Source organism: Lolium rigidum, chromosome 4 (assembly GCF_022539505.1).
Source record: "Lolium rigidum isolate FL_2022 chromosome 4, APGP_CSIRO_Lrig_0.1, whole genome shotgun sequence".
Classification (NCBI taxonomy): Eukaryota; Viridiplantae; Streptophyta; class Magnoliopsida; order Poales; family Poaceae; genus Lolium; species Lolium rigidum.
In genome coordinates, this window is record NC_061511.1 from 256,665,271 (window position 1) to 256,681,503 (window position 16,233).

Genomic DNA, 16,233 nt, shown 5'->3' on the forward strand with positions numbered 1-16,233 from the left:
ATAATATATAAGTTACTAAAAGGAGAAACTTTCGACTTGCAAAGTAACTAATCATGTGACTTGCTCTATCTCAAAAAGAAAGGAAAAAAAGAAATCCATGGCAGGCCATATCACGTGGCGTGGCCATTTTTAAGTAGACCGTGCCAAAAGGCGGTTGGAAAACCCCACGAGACAGACCACGACCTTCATCCATCCCCCACCTCCTGCGCCTTTTCACATAAACCCCCTCCACTCCCCACGATTTTCCAAAATCGCCATCGCCTCTCGTTTTCTTTGATCTCCTGACTTCTCTGAACTCCCGTGTCGACTCCCAACTCCCCTGCTCCCAGGTCTCACGCCGCCGGTCGCCGCCCTTCGCCGCGTTGCTCCTCTCTGACCGCCTCCGCCGCCCGAGAGATCCCCAGGCCACTGCCTCTCATCCTCCCACCTCTCCCTCGCTCGAGGAGTGGAGCCAAATTGTGGCCCTGTTCCGTGTTCCTCGTTCGCACCCTTCTCTGCTCCGGGCGAGTGGCGATCCCGCCCGGGGATGCGGCAGGCAGAGGCGTGATGTGCGGATCGGAGCATGGACGTGATCGCGTCGCCCAGTAGAAGCTGCAGCGGTCGGTTAGGCATCCAAGGTCTCTGCGCGTTCTGCGGCCATGACGATGTACATAGCTCGGGAGGCGTCCAAGGTCTCGCCTCAACTTGATTCGGCGACGCCGTCTACCACTGCTACTCCGTGACTACTCTTTGCGTATCTCTGAGATCCTTTTTGGGCTTATGCTGTAGGTATGGAGGAAGGTGACCGCGGAGATAACGGCCGAGCTGCCGCTACTTCGCGAGAAGTGGCTCCTCCTGTTCGCCGGATTGGTGTTTCAGGTGAGACCCGCATCCCGGTCTCCCGTCCGTTTGTGGAATCATTTATTTTCGGAGTAGTGTTGTTATGCGCGTTTCAGTATTTAATGATGACATGTTAATATGTCCACTTACCATATCAAAATTTCCCCTTTTGGTAACTTTACTTGCATTATTAATACTGCTTCTGTATTTATTCTTGTCCTGGAATTATGTGGTTAGCAAGTATGTGTTTCCTGCTGTAATTTGGACTGCACTGTGTAAGCACTATTGCTGATCAGCAGAGAATAAGAGGTCAAATTTTGCAGTGGAAACTGTTCTGTGCCCTTTGAAAGATAGATGCCTTGGAAAAAGTTCTCTTTTTTATCACTTTGTAGTTTGAAAATAGCTTGGCAAGCTTACCCAAGCTGGCCCAGGACTGTTATGTTTGCCAAGCTGTAGAGATGAATTGTCGCCTTGTGCGCTGATTCAATGTATTTGTCGACTTGCTGCCCTTGCTGGGTGGGACAACAAATGTATCCTCATTATCTTAGATTTCAAAGTTAATGTAGTTTTATGTTTCTTATAGAAAGTGTAGCACAATGGCCATTGTTCCTTCTCTGCTGTAGGGACGATTGTCGCCTTGTGCGCTGATTTATTGTATTTGTCGACTTGTTGCCCTTGCTGGGACAACAAATATATCCTCAGTATCTTAGATTTCAAAGTTAATGTAGTTTTATGTTTCTTATAGAAAGTGTAGCACAATGGCCATCGTGCATAGAATATCTTTTTTTTTCTATGCTGTAAATGTTTCATTAGCCTTTATTTCTTTCTCTTCTTTCCATGAACGATCCGTTTAGTGCCATCAAGTTTTGCTAGTGTGTTGACAAACGGCATAGGTGTGCGGTGCCATTATCAGAAATAGGAAATCATCTTTCCCTATTTAAACTGTGATATACTCCGAAAATGTACTTAACAATCTTTTTAAATAGCATAGCAAACACAAGCATGCTTTTATTGGCACACTAAACTTGAGCTGACATTTCATTCTTGGTAGTCCTTGTACCGTGCTTATGTGTTGCATCTACTCGCTGCTCCAATCATTGATGACTATGCATACCTTCACATTAGTTGTTTGGGACAAATATACACTGCCTCTCTCACGAAGTATTTACCAGAATATCCTGGGCATTCAAGTATTGTATATTTGTGACTTTTGCTCATTCAAAATCGAGTGATTGTCTGATTGAAAATATAAGTCACTAAAGTCATACATTGTTGCAATAGATAATTCTTCTATGCTATTCCTAGGTCATTACGTTCATAAGAAGAGAACACTGTTCTCATTGGTTAACATTAGTTCTTCCCTTACAATCAATTTATCCTCTTCTTTTAGTGTGATGGAAGTTTCCTGATTGTTCACTTATAAAAATTCTGTCTTTAGTTATCAAGGATCACTTATTCTGTTATGCTTTTCAGTTGATTTATGTATTACTCGGACCTTCATTCACCAGTTTTCTTTACAATTAGTATATTCATGGACTGGCTGCTCGAGGAGTGCATTACTTGCATCGGCCTGGACCACTGCTCCAGGACCTGGGATTCATGGCCCTTCCAGTACGTGGATTTCTTATCTTTATAGTGCATGCCGCTATGTCTATTTGTTGATGTAATTTCAACCCGTTGGTGTCTTTGAATTTTTAGGAGCTTGGGCAAGACAAAAGTTATCTTAGTGAATGCACATTTGTGTTCATCTTCTTCTCTTTTTTTCTGGTAGGTAACTTCTATACTCTGCTACTTATATGACTAGCTTCACACTTTATATTTATCATGTGTTTCTTTCTTTATGTATGTTTACTTAATAGCCGTAACACATGACTTTCTAGACTAGCCTATTATTTTTTGAGTTTTATATTCATCTATCATACCAACAAAAGATAAGCATTAGATGTTGTTGCTTATCATTATTTCCAAAAGCACAAGTTGGTCAATATCCTTCTTGATCATGGCATTAATATTTTTTCCTTTCGTCCAGGCGTATACCCTTATTTTGTGATGCTAATGATGCTAAGAATGCTGAAATTGTCTTTATATGCAGTGGACCTTTCATCCTTTTATTTATCATAGCAAACGCTTCTACACCATCCTAATCTGGCGCAGGGTGCTCGCTTTCTTAGTTGTGAGTGCATCCTTCCAAACCATGTAGTATAATATTGTGGATGCCCCGAGGTGTAACCGAATATTGCTTCTCCAGGCTTCACAGGTTTTAAGGATCATTACATTCTATTCAACCCAGCTTCCGGGTCCAAACTATCACTGTCGTGAGGTAGCCCTTGTTTTGTCTTACACTTTTTTTCCCCCAGTGTGCTCTTCCTCTGCAATGTAGCATGCGAGAACCTGTCATTTAGTCAGATATACTGGAGTCATCTATAGATTTGTATTTTTAGGGCTCACCCATCGCCACTCTTCCGCCACCCAATAATGTGCTTGAAGTGCTCCTGCTTAATTGTAAGTTCTCTTCTTATCGGTTTGACAATTTGCGTCAAGAGTTCTGACTTGACTATCCAAAACTCTATTACTCTACAGTTCCTCGTGGAGTAAATCTTGGCTGTGGTGATCTGATATTTTCATCCCACATGATTTTCACCCTTGTTTTCGTTCGAACGTATCACAAATATGGCACGAAAAGGTTATTTTCGTACTCACATTTGCCTTGAATTTTGTGAAGCTCTGCCTAGTAAATCCCTGTTGGTATGCCTGAGTTGGAATTGAACTGGTGGACCTGGTTTTACAGGTTTATTAAGCTTCTTTCGTGGTTGATGGCTATAGTTCAAAGTCTTCTTATCATTGCCGCTCGCAAGCACTACAGTGTGGATGTTGTTGTTGCTTGGTACGGTAGCTTCCGTTTCACCTAGTATCAATTTATTTTTGCTGCCGCTGGGTGTTTAACAGTCATATCCTTGCAGGTATACCGTTAATTTAGTTGTATACTTCGTGGATAGCAAGCTCCCAGGTACTGTTTTGTTGTCAAGTTCATGGTTTGTAGGTGGCTACGCGATTTTCTGTGTTAGGCATGTTGTAACAGTCTTTGTGAACATTTTCTGCAGAAATGCCGGATCGTACAAACGGATCACCTCTGCTTCCGTTGAGTACCAAAGAAAAGGATGGGTGGTTGAAGGACGAGAAGGAGAGCAGGCTGAAGGATGAGTTCCACAAGCTGTTGAACGGGAACCATGGGGATCCTACTGATCGGGTATGGCAGTAGCTCTCTCTCAGCAATGAACACTCTAGATTTGCGACCTGTCAAGTCATCTATCTTAATCTCAGACTATCATCTTATGCTAATCTTAAACTTGCACGCCGCGCTGCCGGTGCCAACAAAACTAACTAACTGGCCTTGCTGTGCCCGCTAGTTCTGCTGCCACTTCAGCTGACGCGTATGTCTGTTTCAGCGGCAGCGGGTGCAGATGAACGGGAGGCACGACGATGACCTGAGCCACGGCGCGCTCTCCGACGCCACCGCCAACGGCACATGAGCCTTCTCCACCGGGAGCTTCGTCCTCGCGCCCAAGGAGAATCCTGGCGGTGACGAGCGGAGCTGCCCGATCCGTTCTGTACTCTGAAGCTGAAGCCACCCCAACCCAAGGGCTCCTCCAGCCACCATCGCCTCATCATTCATAACGCGATGGCCTTCCATTCTTCAGACAGGCAACAAAACATTGAACATGATGATTTGGGTGTAATGTATATATATTGATCGGCTTATTAATCTTATTGATGCATTCATATCATATCGGGTGAATGATGGATTTGGTTTCGCGTGCTCTATGTCTCCTTGGCTCGGTGGCGCCGAACTGCCATTGGCCTGCCCACGCCCAGCGCGTGTGCCTGGTCGGGTGAGTTCATCCGGCCGGTCGCGAGGGGCATGTGGCCGTGCCGCGTGCCGTTCACGGCGACGACGTATGCCCGTATGGGCGCGGGCGCGGCGCATGTGGTGGTGATGCGTGCTGTGCTGGAGTGCTGCGAAAGCCGCGATACGCGTGCACGCCGCCGCACCGTCCGGCACGTCGTCCGTCCGGCGCCATCCAGTGCGCCGTGCCTTGGGGCCGGATCATCTGGTTTGCGTGTGAGCGTTTCCAACCTTGTCATGGCACCACCAACCTATCCTTCATGTGCACAGCATAGGAAATGAAGAATTTCGGTGAATTTTCTTTCCCTCTACGTTTTGCCTTAAAACTGAGATCCAAACGGAAAGTTTGTCTCATTTTCCCTTTCACCGCTGCTGTGAATCAAAAAGGAGTTTTTCGATAAAGGATACTTTATTACTTTTGAGAAGCAATTACATCCAGCCTCTGCATAACCAGGATGCACACAGCCGTTCAAGTGTCTGAAGTCAAAGTATATAAAAGTAGGCGAAATACATATCGAAACGATGAATCATATAACGCCTAGGGTGAAGGTGGTGCTGCAATCCGTAGACTATGCTGCCACCCATGTAGGGAAAAAATATACCTCGCCGTAGCCTCCAACCGTGTACAGACCTCCGTAAAAAGGTCTCGGTTCTCCACCCGCTGAAGAGGTAACCACGAACGGAGAATACCTGTACATCTGTAGATGACCTGCAACAAAGAACAATTTTTATCGTTAAAAATCTTGTCATTTCTACTTAGCCAAAGCACCCAGATAACTGCTAGCGCCCCCACCCTAAGAAGCAACTTAAACCTTGAATCGATACCGTGAAGCCAATTGCCAAAGACATTGGCCACACTAGTCGGCGGATACAGGGTAGACGCTACTTGGATGACTGACCATATAGATCTCGCAAAATGGCATTGAAAAAAAGGTGTTTAATGGTTTCATCATGATGGCAGAAAACACACCTCGAACTTCCGTGCCAATTCCGCTTAACAAGATTATCTTTGGTAAGAATAACTCCTCGACGAAGGTACCATCCAAATTTTTTAATTTTTAATGGTATCTTCATCTTCCAGATTTTCTTATTATTATCAACTGGTATATCAGAATGTAGGATCACATTGTATAAAGATTTGAAGCGGTGAATTAGAGCGTTCCATCAAAAAGGAGTTAACAATACATCTCCGAAAAAACTCATAATCCCTCTACTTTTCCTCCATATCAAAGGAGCCCTCGGAGATGGGAAAAGGTTGGTATCTAGGGTGCGGGCGGCTTAGGTCACGGGCGACATGGAGCCCCTCGCCCCTTTATTTAAACATTTCAAAAACATCATTTTTCAAGTTCTAAATAATTTGAAAACAACATATCAAAACTTTTTTTAAACCTGAAAAATAAAATCCTTGGCATAGATAATGATGTACTCTACCAGCATACAAATCTCAACCAGAGATATCTTATATTCTAGGCTTAAGAAAAATGGTAAAATATTATAGAATTGCGTTGCTCGTTACTTGGATGTCAAATTTTGTCATTTTTATTCAGCTCAAAATGCGGGGCATTTCGAGTTAAGATTTTTTTTTCCATGTTGGTAGAGTACATTGTTTTCTATATCAAGAGTTTTAGCTTGGATTCATTTTTGAAACTTTGAAGTACCGGATTTGAAATGTTCAGAAAACGGGCTCCATGTCGCCCAGGTGACCTAAACGTCCGCACTCATTTCCGAAGCTGCATTCACCCACAGATTTTCACGAAAAAAGATCACCAAATTAATATGCATATATAGCTGGTCCTAACTGCAGGTCTGCAGCACAGTACTCCTCCTGCATCTTCAAGTACGCTCCAGATATGGTTGCAATTTATTGCACCCTCCACGGAATTCTGCAGTCTCGTCTCGCCAGATCCCATGTCTGCACACCCACGATGTGAGAGCTTGGAAATCTAAACAGAGCAGCCTCTGTCTGTGAAGTGTACACCCACGATGTGAGAGCCTGGACATCTTACCATACAGGGTCTCTGCCTGCGCTTACACTGACCAAAATGCAGTATGTGGTTAGTTGCACCTTAACAGATGAACAAAACACAATTCCATTTTCACAACACTTTCTTTATTACTTGAGCTGGCAGCAAACTTCTCTTGCTAAGGACAGTCACCGCATCATCCGGCCTGTTTATCAGGATCATAAACATCCGAACAAAGGTAGACACAAAGGAAAATCTGCACATGATCACACCAAAGCAGCAGACAAACAAGGCAAAGCTAGGAAACGACTAACACTAACACAAATCCCGTTCTTCAGACCCCCGGAACAACACATCTTCTACTCTTCGCTCTTATCTCCACCCAAATCTTGAAATCCTCATCAGGCTTCCTTTCGTCGTACCGAATTCAGATCCTTCCACACCACAGCCAAATTCAGGGCCATCATGCCCCCACCATACATTTGTGTACCTCTTCATAACTTAACTTCACCTTAGCCTGTTCTTCAGATTTGCCGAATCTAACACACATTCATGTCTGCAGTTAATGGTGCTGGGGCTTTTATTGAGGTCCCCCTGGAGCACAAAACTCATCCCGGGACATTGAAGTGGAAGAGCCACGAGATGACGAAGGCGAAAACCATGCAAGCAAGAAGGAAGTTGAGGAACCGATGCCCTTGCCAAAACCTCTGGTTTTCGGTTGGTAGCGATTGCACAGCTGCTGTGCTTGACTCGGTCCATTGTTCAGTGACCTCCGCATCGCCAAAACCTACCACATTGCATGCGGTTGAGCTGCAGATCTCACAGGTCCTAGGCAAAGAGAAGGGGAGACAAGTACTTTAATTAGTTTCATCATCCACATCCATATTGCACATAGTTATCTTTGCACTTGGAAATGGAATAATCGTAGAGGGTAAAGGGTCATTTAATGTTCTTTGTTACGGAGTACAACAAAAGCGAATAGGTAGATGATGCTTTAAGCATGCAATAGAAATGCTACGGCAGTAACCATAAGAAATGTCAGGAAGATATCAAGTAAGACCTCTAAAAGTAAAAGCATTTCACAAGCATAATTGAAGCAATCTTGATAATCATGGAGGGAAAGGCATATGGAAATATATTCATGCATGTATGGCATGAGTTCTGTGTTGCTTAGAAAGGCTAGGAATTTGGCCAGACTAATTTTAAATTCTGGATGTTGTCTAAATTGCACGTGGCATTGAGAACCACCAAAGGCCAAAGATTGTTATGCGAGGATGCAAAATAAATAAGTGTCACATCATTGAGAATGGTCCTCTTATTCTCTTAGCACAGGAAAACATAAAAAAGTTGCCAAAGAACTCACTCCATTACATGATCTGAAGTTCTGAATATTTGAATAGAAAAAATCATCAAGTTTTGATGTAGTTGCAGCCACATAGTTAAATGATTTGCACCATAAGAAAATAAATTTCTGAACTTGCCAACTCGTATTGAAAAAGTGCACTACAAAGTACAAAGTAAACTAAGACAATGAAAATGTTAGCTAGCTTCACACGGTAGGTATTGAGACTAATGTTTGGATGAATTACAGCAATGTTGTAAGAGTATAGAGGAAATGTTCTGCTGTATTGTACACTATATGTCAATGTGGTCCACAGCAGGTTACTCTTTTTATTTTTTGCGAATCAGTGAGAACTTTATTAATTAACTGACTCCAATTTCTTTTGTTAATGCTAGTGTAATTAAGAACCCATTAGTAATGTTCCTGTTGCTAGTCGCAATATTTGGTTCTCATTAATGGTCTAACTAATTTCAGTACTAGAATATCTTGTCTTCTTTAAGATTTATAGAATGTACAATGTGAACTTTAACAGCATAAACTGCATTGTCCACCGATAGACTTCATTTCCCATAATAGTTCGTAATGCTCAGTGCCTTCTAATTATCTCTCCAAACAGCCAGATCCTACGACAAACAAGCACCAACCATTCAATATATGGAAACACTTTTCCATATAAGTTTGTATTGCCTAGTGCCTTCTACACTCTGATCTGCAACTGATTTAGTAATTCCTGAGCTAAGAAAAGCAATGATTTTCTAGAACCATCCCCCCTTTATTACCCCATTCTTGAATTGGAAGCTCATATCACCAAGGCTCGGCTCAACACATTATGATTCCCGGCTACAATTCCGTCAGAAGAAACACTTTTGTAGTGGGAAGTGACAGAATGACACCTCCCCTACACCACCAAACAGAACGCATGTCTCATGGACCAAGTCAATCTATTAAGAAACAAACTTGGTCAACACAAATAGCACACAGAAATTCTGTGAGAAGAATGACTGAATGAACGAATCCTAGCTTTATCCCCCTCCAGTGATCTCCACCTACAACCCTATACCCCTACTAATTAATCCATTACTGCTTTGCCCATCTGCCCCTTTAACCTTTGCCCATCTAAAGAATGAAAGAAGTAAAGAAAACACCAACACATAAGATTCCTTAACCATGTGTCCATCCACCCAGATATCTTTCAGAAAAAGCCTATATCTGAAACAAATCTTGAGTTCTTCACTGTCACACTGGATACATAAATCCCTGAAAACCCTGCAACATGTTCGAGCGTTGCGCCTAATCCGATTAGTTGAATTGATTGAAGTGAATTGGCAATTTATTCGAGTTAACGCATTGATTTGGCACATTATTTGCACTTACTTATCAAATATGATTGAGAATGAATTGGACCGGATTAGCCGAGTTAACTGAGGAGCAGGAGCTTACTTATTGCCTCTGATCTTGAACCAGGTCTCGGCGCACTGCTTGTGGGAGTAGGACAGGTCGCCCTTGCAGGAGCAGCCGAGCGTGATGGCGGCGCCGGAGTCGGCCGCCGCGCTCTCGAGGCCCAGGTGGCAAATGCGGCAGTTCCTCTCGGCCTTGTCGGGGCTGCCCTTGATGACCTCGGCCAGCCCGGCCTCCAGGTCGACGTCGTCCAGCGAGCACTCGGACACGCACGACGACTTCCTCAAGTGCTCGCCGCCGCCGGCCTCGATGTCCCCGTCGCTGTCGCCGCCACCGAAGGAGCTCGTGCGGGCGGACGCGCACCGCGAGATGCAGTCCTCGTAGGCGGCGGCGGACTCGTGGCGCGAGTGCGAGGGCCACGACCGGTCCTCTGCGTCCGTGAAGTACTGGCTGTCCTCGCCGTCGTTGTCGTCCACGAACTCGTCCGCGCGCCGCCGCTCGCCGCACTCGATGTCCCCGGCCTCGGCGGCGACTGCCGACTGCGCGCCGACGCCCACGGCCATTGCTCCTCCGTTCAGGTGGAGATATCTGCCGCCGCTAGATGATAAGCATCAAGAGGCCCAACCTGACCAACACAAAATCCCAAGAAACAGGGGAAACCATTTCAGCCGCCACCCACAACATCAAATCCCACCCAACTCATCAGGAAAGAAAAAATCATTTCTGAAAAAAAAATGCTGCATAATCCGAATCCTACCTTCGATAACGCAATGGAAATCTGCGTGGAAGATCAGAAGCGCATGCAATGCGATCGCGGGAAACGATCTGGTGAGGACTGAGCCCCCTCTAGCTAGTAATGCGGCAACATACGGCTGAAGCGGCGGGGATGTCGTGAGGTTTCGTGATCCATAACCGCGGGACACGCAAGAAGACAATGCCAGTCGGGGGAGAGGGAATAAAGAGAAGGGATTGTACTGGCCGCGGCCACGCACACACACAGTGAGGTGAGGTGAGGTGAGGGGAAAAGATTGAAGGGGGGAGAAAGGAAAAGACGAGTTCTGTGCTTGTCGGGAGGAGAGTGTGTGGAGGGGTTGGCTGGGCACTCTCTCAGGTCTCAGCTCATTGTCGGTCTTGTGGCCATGGTCCATGAATGATGGGTCTCATGGAGAAGAGTGTACCTCAAGATTGCTTGCCCTGAATCTGTGGTGTACCCGTGGCTAGGTGCACTGGATTTAAGGACTAATTGGTTCTAAATTTGAAAAGTACTAATAGAAGTTTTAGAAGACTCAATCTTTAGGTATGTTCCTACATAGCTATTTTTTGGTTTGTAGGATTGGGATTTTTTGACATATGGTCTACTTTGCATGCTATTTCAAATTGAATTTTTGATTGGGTTCACATTCGTGGATAATTTATTTCTCTTCATAACAGTTATGTCATGAATTTTTGATTGGGTTCATGTGCTTTTTCCCTGGTTTTGGATTTCTGCATTTCCAGTTCATGTAGGATTCAACCTGGCACAACATCTGAATTTACTTCTTTTGATATGTCCTCATGCTTTTTAAATCCCGCAGACCAAAAATACCCAAAGAAAAAAACAGAAAACTCGAGAAAGCAACGGTTTCTCATGAGAAGTAAAAAAACAGAGGGAGATAAATCATACTAATATTGCTTGCATGCCACTCATGATTTTTAGATGAATCCTTGGAGCAAGTTCAACCCATTCACCAAACCCCGTTCACCAATTTCTCATCGGTGCAGCGGTTCCGAATCCTTACATGAAAGATTGGTCTTTCAGGATTGGTCGTTGTGTGTCACCACAAAATATATGACAGTTTTTAGTAATTGATGATCCTCGTAATCATTGTATAATGGCTTGAATGTAAGTAGATCCAACGCTTGATTTGTATAGAATTTCATAAAAATAAATCATACCCTCTCGAGCTCCATCATAAACTATTTACATAAAAAGAAACAACCTAGTGCAAATTTAGTTTGCAATAAATAGAACAAACTATGTGAAAATGATTGATACCAAAAAAATACACAATCCATCATGTCCTTCAAGTTTACCATAACAAACATTCCTTGTTTCATTGCATACTGGTTGATCCAATATGGATTTGTCTTGGTCTTCGTCGGAGATATTTTTATATACAACGCTACTCCGTGAGATCATTTTAAGCATTTGAAGTTGGTTCCTTTTAAGAACTTCTTTTTAAAAATAGATTAGCTATATTCATCTTCTCCGGTCTCCATGTTTTTTTTCTTATTACTGATTAACGATGGGTTGCCATCGTCTTTCAAATCTATTGCATGATCAAGAGATCTATGAAGGATCTTGCGTCTTACTCAAGGCAAGCGACTCATGAGGTTATAGTTGAGGCATTCATTATGTACCACTATGCATTTGAGTACTACCACCAAAATACCACCCCATCCCCTATTTCTCTCACTTGAACGCACTCACTAAATCTCACTCGCAAAGTTTCACTTCCATTTACTGATTTTCTCTTTATCGATTTATTATTCATTTTCTATAAGCATAAATATTTCTCTCCAACGCACCATCCATATAACATAATTTCACTACAAAGCAATACACCGATGATTGTTTGTATTAAGTATGTCTAAGATTGGCATAAACCTGGTCTAGCTCGTTCAATCTCGTGGCACCCATCAGGAAGATTGTGATGACAGCTGGGAAAGAAGATGGTGGTGATACATCAAGCTCACGTTCCCTCTCTCTTTCTAGTTCTACATCGACACATAGGGAAGGAGCTGAGAATAAATTGGTATTTGGTCACTTTTAGAGGGAGCTGAGAATATTCTTTTTTGCCTCATCTGTTGGTGAATGGATTGGAGCACAATTTTTTGGCAAAAATCATCAAATTCTGGTTTTCCTACTCGTTTATCTACCTAGTTGGTGTTGCTCTTACAAGTCATTGTCATTCATGTCTTGCGAAGATATTTTTTTAATGAGAATCCAGTTACCAAAAATCCATTTGTTTGCCCTTTGTTCCAAACGAATCTTGTCCTGTTGTGCAAACTGCCAAGAATAAGGTGGAATCGGCCATGCTAGAGACGAGTATAAAATATAGCGTTAAAGAAAGTTATCCTTCGTGTCGTGGTCTCCTAGATTATCAATGATTCACCCCAACGTTAATAGCAAACGTTGAGTATTGGCTACTCTACGCTAGATTACCAATGATTCGCCAATGTTAGGACCAAGTTTAGTGTTTACGTATCTGCTGACTTGCGGTGGGTAGCGTACTCGACTAATTAATTGTACATTGCAGGGCAGAGGTCTATGATCGTCGTGTCAGAGTATAGTATGATGCGCATAGCATACATACCGAAAACTAATCATGGAGAAGTCCCCCGTTTCATGATCTCAGCGAGGCACGCTCCGTCTGCACCCCACTGGGCAAAGAACGAGCCTCAAGTAGCTCACACAGCCTGTTGGAGTTGCTAATTTTGTGAAATTATAGAGGAGCTTTACCGATTTGCAGTAAGGCACTGAAACCATGGCCTGCCTACTGACACGAGACCCCGCTTGGGATAGAGGAGTTGGTGCCAACTGCGGCTGCATGCCTACTCGTGAGGGGTCTTACCTCCAGCTACATTGCTACGATACCATGGTTGCTCAACAGAAGCCTCAAATTTAATTTTCTAATTTTAACATGCAAGCATCCAATCAGTATGAAGGTCATGAGTTTATCCCTTCGGGAGCCACTGGAACGCCGGGACGCAACCATAATTTGTCATCATCTCTTTTTTCGGCGCGAGCCTGATTTTTCATTTCAGTTTACTGATGTTTGACGGCGGAAAGGGCAAGATGAGATATGTATAACTTGCTTGAACGTTAATCCACTGGAAATTTCTTCCTATGGTTCAAATTTCAGCCTTGAAATGTATCAGCTTGTTTCGAATCATAAGATGTTTTAGCATTTTCTGAATCGCATGCTATACGACCGAACCGCTACCTCGCGTACGCCTCGAGGAGCGAGGTGATTTGGGAAACCCATCTAGGCTTCCATCCCCTTGTCTAGGGGTGGACATAAAGCTCAAGGCTCGAGGCTCGGCTCGTGCTCGACGAGGCTCGGCTCGGGCTCGACTCGGCTCGAAGGATGGACAAGCCAAGCCTAAACCTCCAATTCAAGGCTCGAGGCTCGACAAGCCCGCTCGATGAAGCTCGCAAGCCGGCTCGAAGGCTCGATGAAATAAAAAAATTTGCCATGACCTTTGCTAAACATGTAACATCTCACAGTTATAAGCAACAATGGAGCATGAATACATCCATAACATTGTCAGAACATCAATAGATAGTGTCATAGTACACCTGGGCAAAACTCGGGCCGGGCCGGGTTTCGGGCCAAGCCCGAAAAAGCCCGAACGTAAAATGCCAAGCCCGAGCCTGGCCCGGCCCGACCGTCGGGCCTATAAATTAAGCCCGAACCCGGCCCGAACAGGCAAAAAGCCCGGCCCGGCCCGAGAAGCCCGGCCCGAACCTGCCTAAAGTGCGAAAATTGCAAGCCCGAGCCCGGCCCGGCCCGACGTTCGGGCTCAAAATACAAGCCCGAACCCGGCCCGAAGTGCAAGCCCGACCCGGCCCGGCCCGGGATTTTCGGGCCGGGTCGGGCCGGGTCGTCCGGGCCGGGCTGCCCATGCCCAGCTGTATGTCATAGGTCTAACTGAGTACCAATAACAACAAAAGCATACATCACAAGTTGAGAACATCAATAGATAGTGTCATAGGTCGCAAGCACGTGCTTAGTTTAACAAATAGATAACACTAGTTCGATGACACGACAAGTCTTAACATGAACTCCACAAAAGTAACCACCGCTGACCGCTCCATCATTTAATCTCCCTCTAGCATTGACCCACAAAAGCACTGACCCTACATCCCCTGGACTGCTATGTCAAATCTGCACCACAAAATCAAAAGAAACCAATAATTCACAATGATTACAATAGTTTGTTGCTGTTTTGCTTATGTACAAATAGCTCCAGTAATATAGTAGATCAAAAAAATCAGTATATGTTCTGTACAACAAATAGCTCCAGTAATATAATAGATCAAAAAAATCAGTATATGTTCTGTACAACAAGTTTGAGCATATAAAGAGGAGGAGCAGCAAACGTCAGGTGCTAAAGTAGCTACTGTCCAAAAACTTTAAGGAAATAAATAGACCAAATCATAGTAGGCAGTAGCTACTCTATTTTGCATCAATTATGTTGTTGTACAGAAACATCATGTATTAGAGAAATATAGAACTTACTAGTTGCTCCCCACCACGCTTTTTGGAAATGGAATGGGCTCAACATCATCCTCCTCATCTGGTTCCTAAAAAAGAGAAAATGAATAATGTTAGATTTGCATAAGAAAGACGTAGAGAAATACATCAGTATATACATTAGCACATACCACACCCAATGAAACTTTGTTGTCATTGTGGGCACCCTTGATCCAGCTAGAAGCACACACCAACGCCTCCACCATCGCCGGCTTTAGAGAACTCCTATAGTCATCTAGAACCCGACCCCCGGTGCTGAAGGTTGACTCCGAAGACACGGAAGTGGCTGGTATAGTCAAGAAATTCTTTGCCATCTTTGCCACAACAGGGTATCTATGTGCATTCAGCTTCCACCACAATAGCACATCGAAGTTTTTGTTTAGCAAGCTCTCATTCGCCTCATCGAGATACTTGTCAAGCTCATTCTTTGATGTCTCCAAACAAGTTTCGCTTAAGTACGAGGTAAACTTGCTAGCATTTGAGGGTAAAGAGGAACTATCCACAATTGTAGATGCGGATGCTCCCGATCTATAATTATCAGCTTTCTCATGACGGTGATACATATCATAGGTCTCGTAGAGCTTTGCTAACTCGGTATCAATCAAATTATATTCAGCAGTAGTTTTCTCATGTGCATAGATCCTTTTAAAACCCCACTTAATGTATTTTAGCTTGTATCTTGGGTCAAGAATAGTAGCAATCACCATCACATTATTGGGTTCTTCCCAATATTTGTTGAATTTGTCCATCATTGCCTGCCCCATAGCTTTCAAATTTGGATTGGTGGATTCACATGCCTCTCTAAGTGAAATCTTTACATTGACAATGTGAGGATAGAATATATTGGAAGTAGGATATGCAGAGCCAGAGAATGCAGTAGAAACCTCAGCCAAACGAGCAAGTATTGGTGTAATGCTATCAAACAATTCCCATTCAGCATTTGTGGGCTTCCATTTGTAGTTTGCATCGGTGTCCGCATAAGAATCTAACGCATCCTTATAGGCAATGGCTGTTTTTAACATGTTGTATGTTGAATTCCATCTTGTGGTCACATCAAGTTTCAGCCCCTCACCAATTGTCATTGCAAGATTACGACAAATTTCAACAAACTTGAACAACCGAGATACCGACTTCTTTATGTACTTCACAGATTCTCTCACATTGGTTGTCAAATGGGAGATGGTTGCAGTACCATCGGTCACCACCAAGTTGATAATATGAGCACAACAACGAACATGAAAATATTTTGGAACAAAACAATAGGAGCTTCTAGCAGCGAACATAGCCTTCAAATTTCGGATTGCTACATCGTTGTTGGCTGCATTATCTAGAGTGATTGAGATGATTTTATCTTCTATCTTCCATGCAACCACACATTCAAACACAGCTTGTGAAATGACATGGCCACTATGTGGAGGGTCCAACTCCACAAAATTTAGCACACGACATTGCATATTCAAATTTTTATCAATGAAGTGTGCAACTAAACACATATAGGAAAGTGTT

General features: G+C 43.7%; 2 protein-coding genes across 2 annotated transcripts; one reads left to right on the forward strand and one right to left on the reverse strand.

Moving 5' to 3' along the window:
• Positions 1-300: 300 nt before the first annotated feature.
• LOC124707555 (phosphatidylinositol:ceramide inositolphosphotransferase-like) lies at positions 301-4,604 on the forward strand. The gene is made up of 12 exons (XM_047239217.1): positions 301-671; positions 769-858; positions 2,344-2,430; positions 2,518-2,586; positions 2,912-2,992; positions 3,068-3,139; positions 3,261-3,321; positions 3,400-3,502; positions 3,608-3,703; positions 3,780-3,826; positions 3,921-4,066; positions 4,266-4,604. The coding sequence occupies exons 1-12, from the start codon at positions 639-641 to the stop codon at positions 4,347-4,349; spliced, it is 969 nt and encodes a 322-aa protein (XP_047095173.1). The 5' UTR covers positions 301-638; the 3' UTR covers positions 4,350-4,604.
• A 2,241-nt stretch (positions 4,605-6,845) lies between these two features.
• Positions 6,846-9,990, reverse strand: LOC124648622. Its single transcript, XM_047188348.1, has 2 exons — positions 9,470-9,990; positions 6,846-7,515 (listed from the first exon to the last, which is right to left on the reverse strand). Exons 1-2 carry the CDS (start codon positions 9,988-9,990, stop codon positions 7,296-7,298), a joined length of 741 nt encoding a protein of 246 aa, XP_047044304.1. The 3' UTR covers positions 6,846-7,295.
• Between the last annotated feature and the right edge of the window lie 6,243 nt (positions 9,991-16,233).

Bases quoted from the DNA above. Each gene is read 5' to 3' on its own strand.
- LOC124648622 (XM_047188348.1), bottom strand. From the start codon at position 9,990: ATGGCCGTGGGCGTCGGCGCGCAGTCGGCAGTCGCCGCCGAGGCCGGG. The intron at 7,516-9,469 runs GTAAGCTCCTGC...CTCTTTGCCTAG, and splicing joins TTCAAGATCAGAGGCAATAA to GACCTGTGAGATCTGCAGCT.
- LOC124707555 (XM_047239217.1), top strand. From the start codon at position 639: ATGACGATGTACATAGCTCGGGAGGCGTCCAAG. The intron at 672-768 runs GTCTCGCCTCAA...CTTATGCTGTAG, and splicing joins TAGCTCGGGAGGCGTCCAAG to GTATGGAGGAAGGTGACCGC. The intron at 3,704-3,779 runs GTACGGTAGCTT...ATATCCTTGCAG, and splicing joins GTGGATGTTGTTGTTGCTTG to GTATACCGTTAATTTAGTTG.